This window comes from Sander lucioperca, chromosome 23 (genome assembly GCF_008315115.2).
Source record: "Sander lucioperca isolate FBNREF2018 chromosome 23, SLUC_FBN_1.2, whole genome shotgun sequence".
In the NCBI taxonomy this organism is placed as follows: Eukaryota; Metazoa; Chordata; class Actinopteri; order Perciformes; family Percidae; genus Sander; species Sander lucioperca.
Genome location: NC_050195.1, coordinates 6,116,108 through 6,139,638, shown reverse-complemented (window position 1 = coordinate 6,139,638; position 23,531 = coordinate 6,116,108). Strand labels below are relative to the sequence as shown.

Sequence of the window (23,531 nt, the reverse complement as noted above, 5' to 3'; positions counted from 1 at the left end):
GTTTTAGTCATGCTTTGTTAACTTACTGCTGATGTAAACAAACTCATCCTGTTGCTGCTTCTCTCAGGCTCCATCTCCACCGCTACGTTGTAGTTTTCAAGTTTGAAGTTTGGAGCCCAAAGTGATCTCTGTGTTTTAATCTCCAGTAGAAGAACTAATCTCAGTTTAAACTAACACGCCCAAACCTCATATCTCATCATCATTCTGGTATACTGGACATAAACAGGAGGCAGCGTGGAGACTCCGCCCACTGCTGGTTGTTACCACGTTAATGTTAGTAGCTTTAAGTCTCAGAGAACAAGACGTCGTGACCGATAAGACTCAATCAGGAGGAGAAACGTTGGCGTCAGTGTCGGTGTTGTCAAAGGTCTCCGTCTGCAGCCGTTGACACGGCAACACAACCCCGCAGATTCAGAACCAAAACGGGTCAGAAGAGTTTCCAAAGGTCTCCGGTTTAGGGGCTCAGAAATACCAGAGCAGGGGGAATGAGAGGGGGGAACGCCAGAGCAGGGGGAATGAGAGGGGGAAACACCAGAGCAGGGGGAATGAGAGGGGGAAACACCAGAGCAGGGGGAATGAGAGGGGGAAACACCAGAGCAGGGGGAATGAGAGGGGGAAACACCAGAGCAGGGGGAATGAGAGGGGGGAACACCAGAGCAGGGGGAATGAGAGGGGGGAACACCAGAGCAGGGGGAATGAGAGGGGGGAATCCCAGAGCAGGGGGAATGAGAGGGGGAAACACCAGAGCAGGGGGAATGAGAGGGGGAAACGTAGCAGAAGATATTCCTTTTTAAACCAAAACGTAGTAATCTGAATGTAACCTTAAAGGTTTCCACCAACTAACCAGCAGGAGTCTTTTCTTGTGAAGCAGTAAATGAAGTGTATTTGTCAGCCAGATTCACAGTTCTTTGTTCTTGGTGATATTCAATAAAAACACCAGCTGCTGATGCTCTGCTTCCTCTGCTGTCAATCAAACATGTTCACTGACACACAGTCAGAGGCTGAGAGACAAAGGAGCAATCCTGAGGCTGCTCCTTCAACAGAAAAACACTATTAAATAAACTAAATGTTAAAATCATGATGTCTGTTTTTACTTTAAGAAGGGATGATTACTTTATAACATTTACTATTTGGTTTTCATATTGATAATAAAAACTATCACCAGATTGTAAACTTTTCTTCTTATTTTGGTCTTTCACCTTTGTCCTTTTTTCTAGAGATCAGTGGTCAGCATAAACATAAACATAAGATCAGAGTGAAGGGGACATATGAACGTGTGACTGAAGGAGACAAAAAAACAGTAAGTGAAACCCCCCTCAACAGGATCTTCACTGAGGTCTACATCACAGATGAACTGAGTGAAGAAGTTAATACCCAACATGAGGTGAGGCAGCTCGAGACAGCTTCCAAGATGGAGACCCTCCATGACTCTCCAATCAAGTGCAGCGACATCTTTAAAGCCTTACCTGACCAACAGAAACACATCAGAGTCGTTATGATGATCGGCGTCGCTGGCGTTGGAAAAACCTTCTCAGTGCAGAAGTTCTGTCTGGACTGGGCCGAGGGTTTGGAAAACCAAGATGTGGATCTGGTGATTCCTCTTTCCTTCAGGGAGCTGAACTTGATCAAAGATGAGCAGTACAGTCTTCTGGAGCTGCTCCGTGTTTTCCATCCAACATTACAGGAGGTCACAGCAGAGCAGCTCGCTGGCTCTAAAGTTCTCTTCATCTTTGACGGCCTGGATGAAAGCAGACTTTCACTGGATTTCAACAAGAGGAAGGTTGTTTCTGATGTCACACAGAAGTCATCAGTCAACGTGCTGTTGACAAACCTCATCGAGGGGAAGCTGCTTCCCTCGGCTCTCGTCTGGATAACTTCCCGACCTGCAGCAGCCAATCAGATCCCTCCTGCGTGTGTTGACAGGGTAACAGAAGTACGAGGCTTCACTGACGACCAGAAGGAGGAGTACTTCAGGAAGAGAGTCAGTGATGAAGAGCTGTCCAGCAGAATCATCTCCCACATCAAGACATCCAGGAGCCTCCACATCATGTGTCTGATCCCAGTCTTCTGCTGGATCACTGCTACAGTTCTGGACCACATGTTGACTACAGACCAGAGAGGAGAGCTGCCCAAGACCCTGACTGACATGTACTCACACTTTCTGCTGGTTCAGACAAAGAGGAAGAAGCACAAGTATGCTGGGGGACATGAGACGAGTCCACAGGAGCTGACGAAGGCTGACAGGGAAGTTCTTCTGAAGCTGGGGAGGCTGGCGTTTGAACAGCTGGAGAAAGGAAACATCATGTTCTACCAAGAAGACCTGGAGCGCTGTGGTCTGGATGTCACAGAGGCCTCGCTGTACTCAGGAGTTTGTTCAGAGATCTTCAAAAGAGAGAGTGTGATCTTCCAGAAAACAGTCTACTGCTTCGTTCATCTGAGTGTTCAGGAGTTTCTGGCTGCAGTCTACCTGTTCCACTGTTACACCAACAGGAACACACAGGTACTCAAGGACTTCCTGGGGAAAGACTTCAAACACAGGGACTCAAACCCAAAGTCTTTTCTTAAGACGTTTTTTGAGTATTTTGGAATGAAAGATAGCCATGATGAAAGTGACAGTGACCATTACCCATCCCTGGATGTCTTCCTGAAGAGAGCCATGGAGAAATCCCTTGAGAGTAAAAATGGCCACCTGGACCTGTTTGTCCGCTTCCTTCATGGCCTCTCTCTGGAGTCCAACCAGAGACTCTTAGGAGGCCTGCTGGGTCAGACAGACAACAGTCCAGAAATCATCCAGAGAGCCATCAACAACCTGAAGAAGATGAACAGTGATGGGATCTCTCCTGACAGAAGCATCAACATCTTCCACTGTCTGACGGAGATGAACGACCACTCAGTCCATCAGGAGATCCAAGAGTTCCTGAAGTCAGAGAACAGATCAGAGAAGAAACTCTCTGAGATCCACTGCTCAGCTCTGGCCTACATGCTGCAGATGTCAGAGGAGGTTCTGGATGAGTTGGACCTGAAGAAGTACAACACATCAGATGAGGGAAAACTGAGACTGATTCCAGCTGTGAGGAACTGCAGAAAGGCTCGGTAAGTCCAGATGTGATTATCAACACAATAAATCAATGTAAAGCTGAAGCCATCAGTATTAGAGTAAAGATACACACTTCACACACATTTAGATTATAAATCATAGATGAGACTGTTCTTAATCCCACCCCAAAAAAAGGATTTATATATTTTCTCCTACTAGTTTTGGTGATATTTGTGTTTCTGTAAAACAGCTCTTGAACATCAGTAACAGTTTATTTATTTATGTATTTATTTGACAGGGACAATGCACAGCTCCTTATCAGTACCAGAATTAGCTATAAGCTAATTTCCATCTGTAGTCCCTGGGCAGGAAACAGAGAATAACATCTCTGTCAAAAGGGAAATCTAACACTGTAGTAAAAGACAACAATCAGATTTCACAGTATTAAAACTCACCCACTACAACAACAAACAACAAGAACCACAACACAACAACACTACTTTGACAACAAGAACCACAACATGAAGACAACAGCAACAATACAATTTAACAACATTAAAACACCACAACAATAGAACCAACAATAACATCCCAACATTTAGACACCACTACAACAGGACTTCACTACATCAAGATTGGCTGTTTGGGTTGATGATTGATGGGAGCATGATTGGGTTGATTTCAGCCATGATTTCAACTTTAATTTAAAACCAGCAAAGTTGTTCCATTCTCTGATCTCTCTTGGTACTGAGTTATAATACTTTGTGTCTCTAACAGAGAAGACTGATCTGCCCGACTCGGTAGAACTGTGCCAGCCCCTACCACTTTAAGACTGAATCTCATTTCTCTGTCTTACCCCTTCCCCTTACCCCTACCCCTTAGTTTACCCCTACCCCTTAGTTTACCCCTCCCCCTTAGTTTACCCCTAGCCCTTAGTTTACCCCTAGCCTTTACCCCTAGCCCTTGTCCCTCGAAACTGAGTGGTAAGGGGTAGGGGTGAAAACATACCCCTATGTAATGAGACACCACTTGGTTACATCATCATACTTTGGTCTGTTTGCAATAAATATTTCTATCACACTGCATGGTGTGTTGTACATCTGTTTCAGTTATCACTGTTTGAATGTCATTGATGTTCAGAAACACTTTCTTTGTTAACAAAAAGCTGTCTTTATTGCCCAATAAAGTAAACATAACATTATTACAACTATTACAACTACTAGAACCATAACTTACATGTCACACACATATAAAAGGCACTCACATGTATAAAACTAAAACAAGACACACAAGACCACAAACAAAAAAAAACTAAAAACAGCTATTCTGCAATTCCAGACCAGTCTGATGCCTGTTGACCAGTAACCTTTCCCTCCAACCCCCATTTCTTTCATTAGTGTTCTGTATCATCTCCAACAACAATGTACAGGTGCATGAACAGGAATTAATTACACATATTTACAATAAAACAGTACCAATACGACAATGAATGGCTACAACATGAACGCAGAAACTTCTGCTCGTTTTCAGCCTGAAAGTGGATCAGCTGCTGGGTTTCCTCAGGCGTCCCTGTGTGATACAGGACGGTATATGTTCCTCAGGCGTCCCTGTGTGATACAGGACGGTATATGTTCCTCAGGCATCCCTGTGTGATACAGGACGGTATATGTTCCTCAGGCGTCCCTGTGTGATACAGGACGGTATATGTTCCTCAGGCGTCCCTGTGTGATACAGGACGGTATATGTTCCTCAGGCGTCCCTGTGTGATACAGGACGGTATATGTTAGCACGTATCAATGTCTCCAAAGCAAGTAGTGTTATACACTGATATCAAATGAAATTCGCTGCTAATGGAGTTTAGTTAAAAGCCTGAAAATATTATAAACAAAGCAGCAAACATTCAGTGTAAGAGTAAAAAAATGACATAACATTATTCATAATAAGTTTATTTGATTCTCAGCTGCTACATATAGTGTTTTGATCTCAACAACCCGACTGCATTTTACCGCAAACTTACGACTAGTTAACTTTCTAAAGCGGCGCAACCGCTGGTTTACTAAGAGTCGGGTCGAGACTCAACATTAACACACTGACAACATTGTATTCAGAATCTAAAAAAAATTTATAGCACTTTTTAATGTGTGATTGTGTAAAGGTGTTCACGAGATACCAACCTTTCATGAACTTGTGAATTTTTCCAGCCGTCTTCTCCATAGACAGTGTTTCCATGGAGACAGACGCTGTGTGCACGGGGGGGTGATCAAGGGGCTGCGTGTGTGTGTGTGTGTGTGTGTGTGTGTGTGTGTGTGTGAATGCTGCGTGTTTTAAATAGCGTAAACCTCCACAATATAGTCTCTGTGTGGGAAACTCTGGATTTTTAAAAATGTTTCAATTACAAACATGGTTGCAAATATATATGTACAGGACTGTTAGAGCACAAAACAAGACTTTCCTAATTTTTAAATCAATTCTTTAAGCCAAAAATACTTACATTTATGGGTCTCTGTGGTCGATCTGGTCGCCATTGTTGCCGGCGGCGCAGTGTATTCTGGGTACCCCTTGCTTTCAAGTGAGCTCACGTCTTTGCTTAAAACTGAGGGGTATCTACCCCTTCCCCTTAGCCCTACCCCTCGATCAAAACGAGAATTGGGACAGTCCTTACTCTCACGTGAACGCACAAAACTAAGGGGAGAAATGAGACGCAGCCCAACTGTTGTTTTTTACAGCTTGTGACCAGACCAAAGTTGGGACTAGAGGTCCGTTTCAGAAAGCAGGTTTAGTGAAAACTCTGAGGTAGTTAAAGGAACACGCTGACTTATTGGGACTTTAGCTTATTCACAGTAACCCCCAGAGTTAGACAAGTCCATACATACCCTTCTCATCTCCGTGCGTGTTGTAGCTCTGTCTGACGGCTCCACCGCTAGCCTAGCCTAGCTTAGCTTAGCACAGATCCTGGAGGTAATGGGTTCCAAATAGCCTACTGCTCCCAATAATTGACAAAATAACACCAACATGTTTTTATTTACATGTTGTGATTTGTAGAGTCACAGCATGTACAAATAACAAGGTCACATGACACACAGCCATCTTCTACCGTATACATACTGGGAACTATATTCTCAGAAGGTGAAGCACTGCTACTCTCTGTTCTGGGCTTCTCAGGTGCTGCGAGCATATCACTCCGCCCAAGTAGCAGAAGTAGCAGTGCTTCGCCTTCTGAGAATATAGTTCCCAGTTCATATACGGTTAGAAAAAATTCATTTTATATGCCACAATAAGGATGGGTGTAATAAAAGAACTATTGATTAAGTTCCTAAATATACTTTGTACAACCTCTTGGTAAAGTCTGAAAACACCAAGCTTCTTAAGACCCAGTGTCTTCTTCTGTTGTTTCTACTGTCGGTAAAGTGAAGGCTGTTACAACGTGGAGACTGTAGTGGACACTGAGTGAGACGCACACAGAACACCTTTTAGTTTACTTAAATCACAGTTTATGAGGTTAGTTATTCTCACAGAGTGACATCATGACTGTGATTAGATTAATCGTGCAGCATTAATAAAAGTTCAATGCATTTTCAAGATGATGTCTCTCTTTCAACATACACGCCGACTTCCTTAAGCCAGGTGGCGTGTTATCTGGACGCATTTTGAGCTATCCGCGTGTATGTCTACTCTGTATACAGCGGGCGTAAACATACACGCCACTTGCTGTGTTATAGTGAGAAGAAAGCAGCGGTTGAGTTTAGGAAACGTGACACGTGGGACACGATCCCCGGTCTCCTGGTGAAAGTCCTGTGTTTGACCCATCCTCCCCCCCGACCAACCTCCCTACGTGGAGTTTCACCCTTTCATGCTACTCGCTACGGCGTCAATTCACACACAATCACAAGGTAATGTAAGTCAATGGAGGCCAAACGGCGTTGATAAACACGCTAAAAAGCGAGAATGTGTCTTGATAACACGCCAATAATGGCATACGAATATGAAGAAACACACACACACAGACACACACACACACACACAGACACACACACACACACACACACACACACACACACACACACACACACACACACAGACACACACACACACACACACACACACACACACACAGACACACACACACACACACACACACACAGACACACACACACACACACACACACACACACACACACACACACACACACACACACACACACTCACACACACACACACACACACACACACACACACACACACAGACACACACACACACGCACACACACACACACACACACACACACACAGACACACACACACACAGACACACACACACACGCACACACACACACACACACACACACACACACACACACAGACACACACACAGACACACACACACACACGCACACACACACACACACACACACACACACACACACACACACACACAGACACACACACACACACACACACACACACACACACACACACACACACACACACACACACACACACACACACACACACACACACACACACACACACACACACACACACACACACACACACACACACACACACACACACACACACACACACACACACACACACACACACACACACACACACACACACACACACACACGTTAAAGGAGAACAGAGAGTGGACCATGTCTCCAAATGCAGATGTCTGAAGTCTCTTTAGTCTGATCTGTCACCAACAACAGGTGATACCTCAACATGTGTCTGATGCTTCCTGTCAGGAAATGATGTCACTTTGTGTTCTGACAGTAAACAGGATCATAAATGATGCACTGCAGACATGTTTTTACGGGGAGGTAATAGATTACATTTCAGATGAAGAGAACCTGCATCTCTCTTTGCTCAGTGCACATCTGATCAGTTCTAAAGATGACTGAGGATGAAGCAGAGCTCTCAGTCAGTCAGCTGTGTGGTGATGAAGATGACAGTGGTGATGAGGATAGCCTCAGTCTGTGGTTTGAAATGAGAGCAGCAGAAGTGCTGTCCATGTTTCTGTCTTTACTTGGTTTATTTTTATTATATAAAGTCTTGTTCATGTATTTAAATTTGTCAATGTTCTTTAATTCTAACCTAAATTACACAGTTTACATTTTAAGAGTCAAAGCAATTAAAGTCACAAAAGTAGGGGAGAGCCGGGACGATTGAAACGCGGGACGGATGAAACATTCCAGTTTTCTCCGAGTGCAATGATGATAGACAGACTTCCTTAGGTCAACACATAGAGCAGGTTAACCTCCTTCTATCAGCCAAATATCTTCCTGTTATTTCCTTTTATCAGAGTTACAGCAGGACATAAACAAGTTTTGATGGTTGAAAGTAAACTTCATTAGCAGTTAAATTTTTTTGATTATTAATGAGTGTTTTTCATTTAAAGGTTCGACTACGTGCTTATTCTGTAGACTATTTAGTGTTCTCCACAATCCCAGACTTTCATATTGCATGCTTGTTTACATGGAAAGTAAAACAGGTTATAATGACATATATCAATGTCCCCGACCTGGCTGTAACTCCATGTATTTTAAGTAAATGCACAAATATCTGCTTATACAATAATTTATGGAGGTGAGACATGGAAAGGCAGTTTTAGAAAGATGAAAATATATTTGGGCCCCTCCAGATAGGGGGTCGAGTTTTCCCATGTTATCCTATGGAGACTGACGGGCTGGGGGTCGTTAAGGGAACTTATTTGGATGTGCAGTGCCCTAACCCACGTAAAAACCTAGTGAAGTGACATTTTCCACAATAGAAACATGATATAAATGGGAAAACGTACTGTTCTAGCTATAAAAATGGCAGAATCATCCACAGTGCATGATATTTCAAAAACCGCTTCATACACACTTCAAGGTGACGCCAATGAGTTGTTAACAGATATTCAGGAAGACGTATAGCCCAGCAACAATCTATCTAAAATAACACCTTTTGGGAGTACCATTCATGATATGTAGTAAAATATTGAAGTTGTGTGAAGTTTATATGGCTTAAACTGTTTCACTCGTCCTGACCAGGAGGGACGAATGAAACGCACGTCCCACTTCTGCTGTAATAATTCATGAACGGTTTTGTTCAAAGCTGAAAATGCAACTGTATTTGACAGATGACAGGTGTAGGTTGCTAGTGACAAAATATTAGCTTTCAGTGTGATACGATCGCTTTGGAAATTACGTTTAATTAAAAAGTGTTTCAACTGTCCCCGCTCTCCCCTACCTTTGTTTCATGTTATATAACATTTTTTTAAATGTATTTAGAAAGAAAGCAAAACATGATAGCATTAATATTAAAACTGCACATAGAACTAACAACTAATTTTAAACACTAATTTTAGGGGAAAGATCATTGATTAGGACGTAGTAATGTTGAGCTACACATTTAAAACATCAACACATCTGATCTTCATTCAGATTGTGGAGCTGCGGTTTGTCAGAGATCAGCTGTTCTTCTCTGGCCTCAGCTCTGAAGTCCAACCCCTCCCATCTGAGAGAGCTGGACCTGGATAACAACAACAACCTGAAGGATTCAGGAGTGAAGCAGCTGTGTGCTGGATTGGAGAGTCCAAACTGTAGACTGGAGACTCTGAGGTCAGTTCATCTATTTTATTCTTGTACAGTGTAAATCTATCAAAATTAAATCCATAACAGAAGTTTTAAATTTCTATCAGTTCACTTGTTTTCTGTGTTTGTCTGAGTACAAATCACAACAAGTCTTTGTGTGTTTTCAGTTTGTCAGTCTGAACAGTTTGTCTCCAGGGGTCCGTTTCAGAAAGCAGGTTTAGTGAAAACTCTGAGTTAGTTAACCCTGAGATGAGGGAAACAGAAAGAGAGGTTAATCAAACCTGAGAGAGAGGGGGAACTCCAGCCTGTTATTGAGAATGAGGACATACGTCACGATTTGGGAGGTGTCTGAGCCCGTCCATCATTTTGAGATCCTACGCTATCGGTTGCCAGGGGCAACAGTGTCAGAGCGACACAGACACGGAGCAGTCAAAGACGGCTCAAGGAATTATCATCACGGCGTTTTGTTCTCTTAATACATCCATGGTTTAAACAGAGAAATTACGAGAAAATTAAGAAGAAGGCGGCAAAAGAAAAGAGCCCTTACAGGGACAAACTGATAGGAACAACAATCTCTGAAACTGGTCCAGTATATTAATCAGTTAACGTCCACTAAAAGTTCTGTTGTTGCTGCTGACAGACTCAGATTATTATTCTAAGTGTCTGACAACATTATGAAAGGATCCCTACAGAGATAGACCTTTTAGTTAAAGAGTAAGATCCTTTTAGTCTAACATGAAACAGCCCCGAAATCACCATCACCAAACCCACCAGACTCCATGTAGATAATCAGTGGTTTTATCATCAGAAAACACACTTCATTCAATGTGCACAGAAACTAAATAAAACTATCAAAAGCCATCTTTGTTCATTTTTCCACTGTTCCAACAATCACCACTCTGGTTTGGTTGAAATAAACTCTTAATTCACCCATTTACATGTGGAAACATGCTGGCTCTATACACGCTAAAAGTCCTGATTATTTACATGGAGTCTGGTGGGTTTGGTCCCCCATCGTTAACATGCTCTACATCCCAGCACATTATTTGTGTCACATTACGTTTTTCTGCAAACGTCAGTTTTCTTTACAACATTGTTGATGTGGAGCATATTAGTAAAGCCACTGTAGCAAAGCTCCATCAGAAGAGTGTGACTCTCTCTGAAACGTGTTTTAAACGTTTGTGTAGTGTTCCCTGGACACAAACCAGTGAGAGACATTAAAAAGGAGCTCCACAGTATTGCAGGTGAATGATGTAAACTCTTTGAAATAAAAGATTATGAATTATAGTTCTGTTGATGATGGTGCTGCAGCCTCAGAATGGGATTAGTAGGCCTAGGACTTTTTCGCCTGCAGGATTGCACCTAAATGTAATATTATACTTATGGTTAACTATATTAATAGACTATATTGGAACTCACGCATTTACTCTAGCAGCAGTTATCTCCCATGTAAATTCTCTATTTTGCAGCAGCTGCTGTGTTGCTTTTTTAACTAAATACATGTTCAAACTCGCTGTATGTGTGCATGAGTATTTCCACCGACCAGTTTGTTTGTGGTTGTTGCCATGGTGAATCGTAGTATCATGGCTCCATTCATGCTGCCTTTTTATAGTGGTGGTGCACGGGACAGACAACTTTAAGATTTATTCTTCAATGTGCTGCAAAATTAAATCAATATTCAGAAATGTTTTTACATGTGAAACGCATTTATAATAAAAAAATAAATAAAAGAAATAGGGCTGCACCATTTGTAGAAAAAGTCATATTGTGATTTACAATACTATGATTACAAAAATAAATACACCAAATAGTAAATAAAAAATGTCTTGCAGAAGAAACCCAGAAAACCCTCAACATGTTGGGTTCCTTAAAAAAGTTCAACAAAATATATAGAATATAAAAACATAAAAACATAGTCTATAAAAAGGAAGAAAGGAAGAATTAAATGAGTAGAAACAATAAAGAATGAAGAAAGAGAGAGAAGGAAAAGTAATAGAAAAAAAACAAGAGACATGTTTACTACAGTTACAGATTATTTAAATGATAGAGGAGAAAGTTTGGTTTGGTTTGTTCAACAGCACAAATGAAAAATAGAACAAATAAGAAAAATACAAATTCTTATTAATGTGGCAGATAAAATGTATTATTTTAACGCTCAGAAACCTGAGGTCATTTTTACAGTTCATTGTCCGTCTGGTTGTATTTTCTAAAAAAGCTTGTATAACATCAACCCTGTTGTCTACAGTCAATATATGAACATCATTGTTTTCAGGAAAAACTGGGCTATTAGAATATGTGTGCTGCAGTGAGGTCACTTGGATGTAAAAAAGGTTGTATGACCTTAAAGACAAATAAATAAATAAATAAAATGGAACATGAATCTCACAGATATATATTGATATCACAGCCAATCTCCTGTCTACATCAGTTCCCATATGTATTAGGAGTCACACTGTGAAGAAATAAACATTATAACTTATACAGTTGACTAAATATATACATTTTTAAAAAAAAAAGTCCAGACGCTTTTGCCCTCATGACATTCACTTATGCCAATAATCAAATAATAATGTCATATTTATTGAAATCACACACACAGCAATGTTCTAAAACAGTCCTATATATTTGGAGTCATGCAGTGAAATAAACATAATGAACATTATAACTCATGTAAAAGGACAAACTATTTACATTTCTTCAAAAAAGGCCCCATTTATGCCACATCTCCAAACCTTCTTCTCTGTAGAACGGTAATAAACTGGAGTGATCCATCTTTCACTCTATAGTCTTTGTTCTCGCTTGGATTCGCTGCAGAGATCTATCTTTCCTCTCGATAGACTCTTTGTATGACGGACCTGCCTTCCCATTGGTTGAAAGACGTCAACACAATCTCGCAAAGCATCATGGGATATTCAAAATGGCAGCTAGCATCGAGCTAGCGGCAAAAATGACGAAAAATTGATAAATTATGGACATCAAGTGGATAAATCTTGGATATAAGCGTTTGGATTTATTACTGAACAACTCCGAAAAGAGGCACAACTTCCAGGCTGGATAGAAAACCTTCTGTAAAGGCTACAAAGACACCAAAGACACCCCCGTGATGGTTAACTCGTTAGCTTTTAGCAGCCAAAATCAGTAAGTTTCTACATTAAACCGTTATCAAATTATCTAAATATTAATCAGAGGTGCCGTTGTACGTCGCCGACGACGGCGTCGGGTTCTAAGGATGGGTGTAATCAAAGAACTATTGATTAAGTTACTAAATATACTTTGTACAACCTCTTGGTAAAGTCTGAAATCACCAAGCTTCTTAAGACCCAGTGGCTTCTTCTGTTGTTCTTACTTTATTTTTTATTATATAAAGTCTTATTCAAGTATTTAAATTTGTCAATTTTCTTTAATTCTAACCTAAATTACACAGTTTACATTTTAAGAGTCAGAGGGATGAAATTAAAGTCACAAAAGTACCTTTGTTTCATGTAATATATCATTTTTTAAATGTATTTAGAAAGAAAGCAAAACATGATATCATTAATATAAAAACTGCACATAGAACTAACAACTACTTTTAAACAATACTCATTTTAGGGTAAAGATCATTGATTAGGACGTAGTAATGTTGAGCTACACATTTAAAACATCAACACATCTGATTAGATTCTAAATAGATTTTTATCTTCATCATTTATTCTTTATCCAGATTGGAGAGCTGTGGTTGGTCAGAGATCAGCTGAGCTCCTCTGGTCTCAGTGAGGTCAGAGTCCTGAGTCAACCAGAGGATTGGTTATTATCATCTCCTCCAACATCAAGATCCCAAATGGCTTCTCTTTCTCTAAAGTGTGCTTTGCTTTCCTCTTTTACACACTAACCTAACACACACACACACACACACACACACACACACACACACACACACACACACACCACAGATCAGCTTGGTTCTGAGTGTACGTTTGTAGTGTTTAAGTGTGGCACAGTAAAGAAGGCTTAAGTCTACATTTCCTGATCTCTGTGTTTTTGGTTAGATAATCAACATTTTGTCTAATTTCTTTACATTCTTTGTCAAACCATTGATCATCTTTGGGATTCTTAGGTTTATTTTTGGATAGTTCCAATTGTGATGATTTAGCAGTCTGCATGATGATGTGATTGACATGTCTGACTGCATTATTTAGGTCTTCTTGACTGTGTACATATGTGGTGTCCAGAAAGGTATCTAGTAGTGTTTGAATTTCGTGTGAGCTGATTGCTTTCTGGAACTCTTCTGTGCTGGTTTCGGCCCATCTGTATGATTTCCTGATATTAAACAGCTTACTGGGCTGTGGGGGGGTGGTGTTGTTGGTCACTGACCTTCTGAGAAACAGTAATTTGGCTGTGGTCAGACAGAGCTGAGGCCTCTCTATGTGGGTCGGTGGTGGAGGGGGTGGGCATTACTGCAGGTTGTTGTGATGGTCTGGTCTTGGTTAGGGTGGAGGTGGATGGCTGTGGTTCAGGTTGAGGGGGGCTGTTGATGGTGATGGAGGGTTGTGGTTGGTGTTGGCAGGTTCTCAGACTGTGGAGCTGCTCCTTGAGGCTGAGGATGGTTTGCTCTCTCAGGTGCAGCTCCTCTCTTATTGACCCTTTGCAAACACGTCACACGACCACGTGACGGCGCCATGACGGACGGCGGAAGCACAGGCTAAACAGTAGTCGACGAGCGGAAAGTTTCATAGTTTCAATCAGTTTGAAATACATAACACTAAATAAACTGTATTTGTGGCTTTATATGGCTTCTTCTATTGAACAACAAGTTGTCGTGCCGTTATCGGTCGAGGTAGGGCATCTGGTAGGTGCTCACAAAGAGCAGTATTTGGAGAAGTTGGAGATAGCAGGATTGGATACAGACCCTTAATACGTTCTCCCTCCGTTTTCACGGACCTCATTAAATCACAGTCTGCCCGACTTAAGTCCACACGATCTGTACCACTATGTGGTAAACGGGGTATCCCCATATACTGGTGCTGATCTCAAAGCTTTTAAAAGTGTGGATGCTAACCAGTTCTTTGTAGCTGGCTGGGTTAGAGGTACGTGATGCTACGCTAACGGCGGGGGGAGGTACCTCATAATGGCAAGACATCAATCTAGGGTTTATTTTGTATTAACATCTATTCTTTACTTAAAAGGAGAATTCCTGGCAATTTTTACGTTAATCTTGATCGCTATAGCTACGCGAGTACTTTCGATAGAAAAAACCCCGACCCGAATCAGTGCAGGTAACACGGAGAAGCTGCAGCTACGTACTACAAGCGTCCACTGAGCTAAAACGGCAGTGGTCGGGGCAAGTTTTAGAGTGCCTTTGTGCCTCTTAACAGACACAAAATGCAATTAATATGTCTGTGCCACATGAACAGGGCCCTTACGTGTCAACAAGATGCGTTTTCAACTCAGACATTGTTTAAATTCACCTAACCTGGTCCCTGTCTCGATCCTGCTGGTAGCTAGCTTGCCCTGCTAGCTGCCGTCCGGTGAGTGCCGTCCAGCCACTACCAGCTACGACCACTGCCGTTTTAGCTCAGTGGACGCTTGTAGTACGTAGCTGCAGCTTCTCCGTGTTACCTGCACTGATTCGGGTCGGGGGTTTTTCTATCGAAAGTACTCGCGTAGCATAGCGATCAAGACTAACGTAAAAATTGACCGGAATTCTCCTTTAATTAAAGATTTATATAACACGTAGCCCATGTTTTTAGAGGACATGGTCGGTCGTGGCTACCCATACCGTTGTTCACTGGGTGTGCCAATGCAACTTCCTAGCTAATGGATGCCTGAACACATCCCAGCTCTTGGAAGTGCAGTCATTAATTATCTATCACACGTTAATCCATGCAGTAAATCACGGAGTGTCTATGATCAGTAGTAACCACACATACTTGTAACATCTAGCCATCTTCTTATCTGTGATTATATTCGCTGTGTAGCCTATGTTTAGATTTGACCGGTGGATATTACGACGCGATGGGCAGCAGCTAGCGAGCCGTCCAAAGCTAGCTGCAGCTAGCTCGTCAGCTAGCCGGGGTAGGAGCTCCGCAGACCCGCATTTAACTCGTTTTTGAAGCTTGTTTCCGTGCCATGTCATCTTTAATTTAACCGATATTTTTTGTATGTGTGTTAAGTTAAATGATCAATGGAACGGCTTTCTTTTTTGGATATGTAGCTAGGTCAGTGAATAACCGATGTTAGCTAGTTATGTGGGTCATCATCGGGTTGGACCTGTTAGCTGGTTAGCACGGCAGCTAGCTGGTTGAGGATCATTTTATTTATCACTCATTTCCATTTGAAACAGAAAGGCAATACATACACATGCTTGTGTTGGTGAGGATTACTCTGCACATTGTGAATGTGAGAACACAAACACGAACGAAAACGTACGAGTTTAGCTTGCCGTCCATTTACAGCATAGCTCTTCCGCCGTCCGTCATGGCGTTCATAATTCGCGCGAGTGGAGCATGACGTCACGTGCAAAGGGTCAATAGCAGTTATTTCTCTGTCCATGGCCTGTCTGTCCTGCTGCAGCTCCTCTCTTACAGCAGTGAGCTCTGTTCTCAGAGCTTCTCTGTCCTGCTGCAGTTCCTGGACCTCTCCTCTTAGCTCCTGTATGGAGGCCTTCATCTTGTTCCTCACCTGGCTGAGTTGGTCTCTTAGCTGCTGTGTGGATTCAGTGGATGTCTGTTTGGAAAGCAGTAGCTCCTTCAGTTCCACCAGCTCTACTTCTTGCAGAGACAGACTCTTTCTCATCTGGGACACTCTGCTATCCGGTTGACTGATGTGCCCTGAATGGTCTCCTAAAGGCTGTTCCTCTTCCAGCTCTTCCCCTGGTGGCTGCTCTGTGGGGTTGATGTTGCTCTTCTCCTCACTGCTGATCTTGTCTTGTCTCTGTTTCTCAGTCTCTGCCAGAGCTTTGATGGTGTTAAATCCTCTTGGACGGAGCTGAAACTGGCCTCATTGCCTTGAAACATGATGGTCCCATTGTGGTAGACATTGACAGTGAGAGGTGGACTGTCCTTGTCTTCATCTTCGATGACTATGTGTCTCCCACTGCATATGCCTCTCTTCTTGTGATGGTCATAGTGAGCACAGATAGCTTCATACCATGCATCGGTACTGTCCGTGTACAGTAATAGATTACTAATTCCTCCTGTTTGACATACATCTGCAGTACGGCTGAACGATTAATTGCATTTGCGATAATATCGCGATATGTTAAAACGCGATTTCCTAATCGCAAAGGCTACGATTTGATCACATGACTCGCGAGAGCAAATCAGTCTGCACTCCGCAGAGAAAGCATCAACTAGCACGCTAACGCTACACCGTACCTTGAGCTGATTTCTGTCATTCAAACTTAGCTCCGGTTAGCGGTTAGCTCCGTTATAAAGATATGAGTGGAGGAGCTGCCACTGAGAGGGGTAACAACCAGACTCTGATTAATGACGTTCGGGGAGCTTTCACAGCAGCGTGGCCGCAGTGTTTCAACAGTTTTATTAGTACAGTTAATCCCACGGCAAGAACACCAGCAACATGCTAACGTAACGATAGCCTCTCTGAACAAGTGCACACGGCAGCACGTAACTTCACGAGGGGGAGGGGCTGGAGGCAGCTCCTCTCTGTGCACTGTAAAAAATTACACTGTTGTGTGTGTGTGTTTGTGTGTGTAATGTGTATATACTATATTTTTTACTTTTTTAACTGTCTAGTGTGTAATTGTGTGTTGTTCATACTATAAAATGATTTATTGTTTGTCTTTGTTGAATAATACAGAAGACAAAGAGCTTAAAAAAATAATCGAATCGCAATCGCAATATTTGGGAAAAAAAATCGCAATTAGATTATTTTCAAAAATCGTTCAGCCCTAATCTGCAGTCAAAGCCTCTGTGTTTTCTGAATGTTTTGTGTTCATAATCTTTTTTACCTGTGTACTTTTAATTTCTTCCGGGTAGCCAATCACAAGGAGGCTGGGCTCTCCCCCAGGAGATTGCAACATTGTTTCAGTTCCTAACTGCTGCTCTGCTGCTCCCTCTGCTGCTACTTAGCACGCTATGTTAAGTTAGCACAGGCTAGCCTTGGTTTCTTGAGGTAGAAATTTGAAATGTAACTATTGTGGGTATGAAGGAAGCTTACCTTACTACTCTATTACAGCTTCTCTTGAGTGGGAAGGAGACGGTGCTAGCCTTTGGTGGGTTTTTTCTTTGGTTTGGAGCCTTTTGGTCCTTAGCTTAGCGTAGCATAGCCTTCTTGCTCCTCTTCTCTGTCCATAGCTGTTGTTAGCAGAGTTAGCTGTTGTGTTAGCAGAGTTAGCTGTTATGTTAGCAGAGTTAGCTGTTGTGTTAGCAGAGTTAGCTGTTGTTAGCAGAGTTAGCTGTTGTGTTAGCAGAGTTAGCTCGTCTTTGTCTTCACTTGTCTTGCCTTATTAAATCTTTTCCTTGATGATTTTCTTTCCAAAAGTCTTCTTGCAGTTTTCCTCTTGTTAAGGTTTAATATTTTGAGAATTTAGTAGGTTTATCTCAGTTAAAACAATTTATTTGTCATTTTTTCAATAAAACATGTCTGCTCTCTCTCTCTCTCTCTCTCTCTCTCTCTCTCTTCCTCACACTCTGTCTCTCTCATTGACTTAACTCATTAAATCTCTCATATATATATATATATATAAATAAATAAAACAGTCGGTCGACTTCTGCAAAGTTTTTTTTACAGAGGCAGAGTTAAAGCAGCCATATTCTGCTCATTTTCAGGTTCATAATTGTATTTTAAGGTTGTACCAGAATAGGTTTACATGGTTTAATTTTCTAAAAACACCATATTGTTGTTGTACTGCACCGCTCTCTCTCACTGCTGCAGATCCTCTTTTCAGCTGGTCTCTGTTTTAGCTACAGAGTGAGACCTCTTTTCTTCTTCTTCTTCTGTACTATCTTTGATTGCACATGCTCAGTAGCTCAGATGTAGATCATGTCAGCTAGCTAGCTCCATAGACAGTAAAAGAAAGGCTGTTTCTACAACTTTGGTCAGTTACAAGGCAGGATTAGCTGGGAGACTTCTAAATGAGGGCGCACATGGAAGTAGTTCTTTTGTAGATTATGGGGAACTTGTGTGTGTTGTAGCAGTGTTTTGCTATGTTGCATTAGTTGTTAGCATGCTAATGCTACGAGCTAATGGTTGCGGTTAGCCAGCTCGTTTCGGCTTGTGACGTCACAAGCCGATTTAGAACAGCTCACGCAGAGACTGAAGGCAGAACACATTCAGAAACTGTATCTCACTCTAAACAGCATGGATGGATTTTTTCAAAGTTTGTATGTGTGTGGAAGCACCAGAGACTAGGGTGACCAGACGTCCCCGGTTTCGGTGACCTGTCCCCGGAGCTGTCCCCGGTTTTCACTGTGACTGACAGACCCGAAATTGGAATGAAATAAAGAAAACATTGACCAAACGTATAGTCGTGCACCCTACGCGCGCAGGCTCAAGACAGCCAGAGCGAGCACTGCTCAGAGCTCAGAGATGTTTTAGAATGCCCATATTTTACGATGCTAAAATTGCTGTTTATTTAAATGGAGTCTGGTGGATTTAACGAACGCAATTTCGCGGACTTTTTATGTTTAAAAAAAGGATCTTACTCTTTAACAGAAAGGTCGACCTCCTTAGAAATCCTTTCCATAATGTTGTCTGACACTTATAATATTAATCTGAGTCTGTCAGCGGCAAAACAAGCACTTTATGAACGTAAATACAAGCTGGACAATTGTCTTGTTTCGCCGCTGCCGACTGCAGCGATCTCATTTAATACTGGACCAATGTCAAAGGAAAATATTTCCTCAATAGTTTTAACTGTATCTGATACTCAATGAGCTGTTGCAGAAGGAAGCCCAGCGTGAAGCAATAAAGCAAAAGCTGTCAGATACATGTAGTGCAGTAACCATGACAACATTTCCCTCTGAGGTGTAGTGGAGTACAAGTATGAAGTAGCAGCAGGGGCGATTCTAGGATCAGACCTTTAGGGGGGCTCAGCCCCTAATGAGAATGGGACACGGATATAGTGGATGTAAAAGTGTTAACCCCCTTGCTGTGACAAATGGTTTGCAAGAAAATTAACATTGAACTTACATGAAATGTTATCATATTTGCATTCTGCACAAATCTCTGCACACCCATTACTCTCTGTGAAATATCTCACAAACTCTTCACTCAACACATGCATCAGTACAACAAGCGGTTTCTGAGTAATACGGTTTTGAAATTGCAACAAAATTTCTACATGGTCTCCAACTTTATAATTTAATCTCATGTAAACTTTTACAATTTTTTGTAAATTGTTTAGCCAGTGTATCCCACCATAATGGTTATTATATTGCCAGATTCCAGACAATCCCACTTACTTATATATATCCCACAAGTATGAATATATATTTCTACTGGTATGCTTCCTAGTGATGTTAATGCAAAAATATGAAGAAAAAAGAAAAAACTATTCCACCTGTGTGTGCATGGTTAAAATTCTGAAGTGCAAAATAGTTCAGGCTACAGCACAAATATTTCCATCCATAGATAAGAATAATCAAGTCTAACCTCTGAATTTCTTTTCAAAGTGCACCAGATTGATGCATTTAAACGTTAAAATAGACACAATTTTCTTACAGGGGAGCATGCCCATGGACCCCCCTAGGGGGGCTTGTTGGGGCACAAGCAGCTCTAGGTCTAGTGACGTCCCTGGGGCAGTGTCCCCGTTTTAAGTTTACAAAGATAAAAACATTACCTGTTTTTGAGGTATTTACGCTTCTGATCTGAAAATGTCCGCGGATTTTGTCTCAGACTTCTGGTCACCTTACCAGAGACACAAAATATCACCCCAAATCCCAGAAAAAGTGATTTTTTCATAATATGGGCACTTTAATGCACACTGTAAAAATGACTGTAACAGTGTATTCATCAGTTATTTCTCCCCAGCTAAATATAAGGTCAACAACCATTGAGGTGTTAATAATTGTACAATCCTCCCAAATTATAGTCCCAGTTTACTGGAGAGAATACACATTGTGTGCTTAAAATGCCAAATAAAATGCACATGGAAGAGGAACCAACACGGTCCTTTGTTAAAGAACACAAAAGAAATTAAAGCTGCAGCGATGAACGGGCCCTCGCACTTTGTGCCCTTCAGAGGTGGCGCTCCCAGTCAACGCGGCCGTGTATTTCTGTGACCGTCGAACACTGCACGAAAGATTCAGACTTAATTCCCTCCATGTAGTGCATAGCGTTGAAAATTAAATATTTCAAATTGTGCGGATTACACAACGTACACTTGAGTTACAAACAACTACCTGTTTTGTGGCGTTATGTGGTAATTTGACACCAAGCCACGCCCACACCGTCCATAATTTGCACCTTAATATTAATGTGGCTGACATACTGTTGGGTTTAGGGTATGGCTCCAAGAAGCTTTTTTGTAAGTCTGGACAGAGTACATATGCTTACCAAATCTCATACGTATACAGTCAGGTCCATAAATATTGGGACATCGACACATTTCTAATCTTTTTGGCTCTATACACCACCACAATGGATTGGAAATGAAATGAACAAGATGTGCTTTAACTGCAGACTTTCAGCTTTAATTTGAGGGTATTTACATCCAAATCAGGTGAACGGTGTAGGAATTACAACAGTTTGTATATGTGCCTGCCACTTTTTAAGGGACCAAAAGTAATGGGACAGATTAACAATCATAAATCAAACTTTCACTTTTTAATACTTGGTTGCAAATCCTTTGCAGTCAATTACAGCCTGAAGTCTGGAACGCATAGACATCACCAGACGCTGGGTTCCATCCCTGGTGATGCTCTGCCAGGCCTCTACTGCAACTGTCTTCAGTTCCTGCTTGTTCTTAGGGCATTTTCCCTTCAGTTTTGTCTTCAGCAAGTGAAATGCATGCTCAATCGGATTCAGGTCAGGTGATTGACTTGGCCATTGCATAACATTCCACTTCTTTCCCTTAAAAAACTCTTGCTTTCGCAGTATGCTTCGGGTCATTGTCCATCTGCACTGTGAAGCGCCGTCCAATGAGTTCTGAAGCATTTGGCTGAATATGAGCAGATAATATTGCCCGAAACACTTCAGAATTCATCCTGCTGCTTTTGTCAGCAGTCACATCATCAATAAATACAAGAGAACCAGTTCCACGCCATGACACTACCACCACCACGCTTCACTGATGAGGTGGTATGCTTTGGATCATGAGCAGTTCCTTTTCTTCTCCATACTCTTCTCTTCCCATCACTCTGGTACAAGTTGATCTTGGTCTCATCTGTCCATAGGATGTTGTTCCAGAACTGTGAAGGCTTTTTTAGATGTTGTTTGGCAAACTCTAATCTGGCCTTCCTGTTTTTGAGGCTCACCAATGGTTTACATCTTGTGGTGAACCCTCTGTATTCACTCTGGTGAAGTCTTCTCTTGATTGTTGACTTTGACACACATACACCTACCTCCTGGAGAGGGTTCTTGATCTGGCCAACTGTTGTGAAGGGTGTTTTCTTCACCAGGGAAAGAATTCTTCGGTCATCCACCACAGTTGTTTTCCGTGGTCTTCCAGGTCTTTTGGTGTTGCTGAGCTCACCGGTGCGTTCTTTCTTTTTAAGAATGTTCCAAACAGTTGATTTAGCCACACCTAATGTTTTTGCTATCTCTCTGATGGGTTTGTTTTGTTTTTTCAGCCTAATGATGGCTTGCTTCACTGATAGTGACAGCTCTTTGGATCTCATATTGAGAGTTGACAGCAACAGATTCCAAATGCAAATAGCACACTTGAAATGAACTCTGGACCTTTTATCTGCTCCTTGTTAATGGGATAATGAGGGAATAACACACACCTGGCCATGGAACAGCTGAGCAGCCAATTGTCCCATTACTTTTGGTCCCTTAAAAAGTGGGAGGCACATATACAAACTGTTGTAATTCCTACATCGTTCACCTGATTTGGATGCAAATACCCTCAAATTAAAGCTGAAAGTCTGCAGTTAAAGCACATCTTGTTCGTTTCATTTCAAATCCATTGTGGTGGTGTATAGAGCCAAAAAGATTAGAATTGTGTCGATGTCCCAATATTTATGGACCTGACTGTAGGTGAAACACACTGCAGGAGCTAGTTCTGTGAAATATTGTAGGGGGCGCTATTGAGCCACTTTACCATAATCAGGCTTGAGACCCATGTGATTCATTCCAGGCCTGGACTAACATCATGTGTGACAGATTTGGGGCAGATCAGACAATGTATGTTAAAGTTACAACAGCTTTTTGTTTCATGATGTAACATCGAAGTTCGGCGTGCTGCCACGGCAACGCCCTTCAACAAAAAATCACGATGAAGCATCATCAAGGTCTTAAGAGTTTAGGGTTAACAAGTTAGGAAGAGGACATGACAGTGTAACGACTGTAACTTCCTGTTACCAGTAGGGGGCGCTATGATTCTACCTGAATATTGACATGTATATCTTCAGGCCAGGACCCTTATACAGCCTGAGCAGTTTGGAACAGATTGGACAATGTACAGTCTAGTTACTAACCCCTTCCTGTTTCATGGCGAAGCATGAAAAATCAACGCCATGCCTGAGAGATGGTGCTCTCTGGAAATGATGATGGAGATGCTCAAAGATGACGACTTCGATGATTTCTGAGTATATGCAGCTTTATTCAATATTGAAAAAATTCTCATGAGGGAGAACACAAGGTGCATGCAGCATGGCACAGACCAAGTACTCTCTTCGAATCTTTCTCGACCCGACCGTCTTATAGATCTTGAAAACCTTCACATCTGGAAACCTTTACATGGTCTCATCATAACAACGATATATTCCCATATGCTATGAGACACACAGTTCCTGTAGGCCTCTTCTCAGGTC

At 41.8% G+C, this 23,531-nt stretch overlaps 1 protein-coding gene and 1 long non-coding RNA gene across 4 annotated transcripts in view; one reads left to right on the top strand and one right to left on the bottom strand.

Moving 5' to 3' along the window:
- The window catches only part of LOC118494364, a 23,112-nt gene extending 361 nt beyond the window's left edge, over positions 1–22,751 (bottom strand). Inside the window, exons 1-2 of the long non-coding RNA XR_004896492.1 lie at positions 21,130–22,751; positions 178–185 (exon numbers count right to left, since the gene is read on the bottom strand). This is a non-coding gene — a long non-coding RNA (uncharacterized LOC118494364). The remainder of the gene's footprint in view (positions 1–177; positions 186–21,129) is intronic.
- LOC116039725 (protein NLRC3-like) overlaps positions 1–23,531 on the top strand; it is an 86,399-nt gene that overhangs the window by 55,144 nt on the left and 7,724 nt on the right. For 2 of the 3 annotated variants that reach the window (XM_035998160.1, XM_035998157.1), the window contains one exon: positions 9,466–9,642. In XM_035998160.1, the coding sequence (XP_035854053.1) occupies positions 9,466–9,642 (177 nt within the window). Of the gene's footprint in view, positions 1–1,217; positions 3,094–9,465; positions 9,643–23,531 lie in introns of all 3 variants that reach the window. The other variant, XM_035998167.1, reaches the window with a different exon arrangement.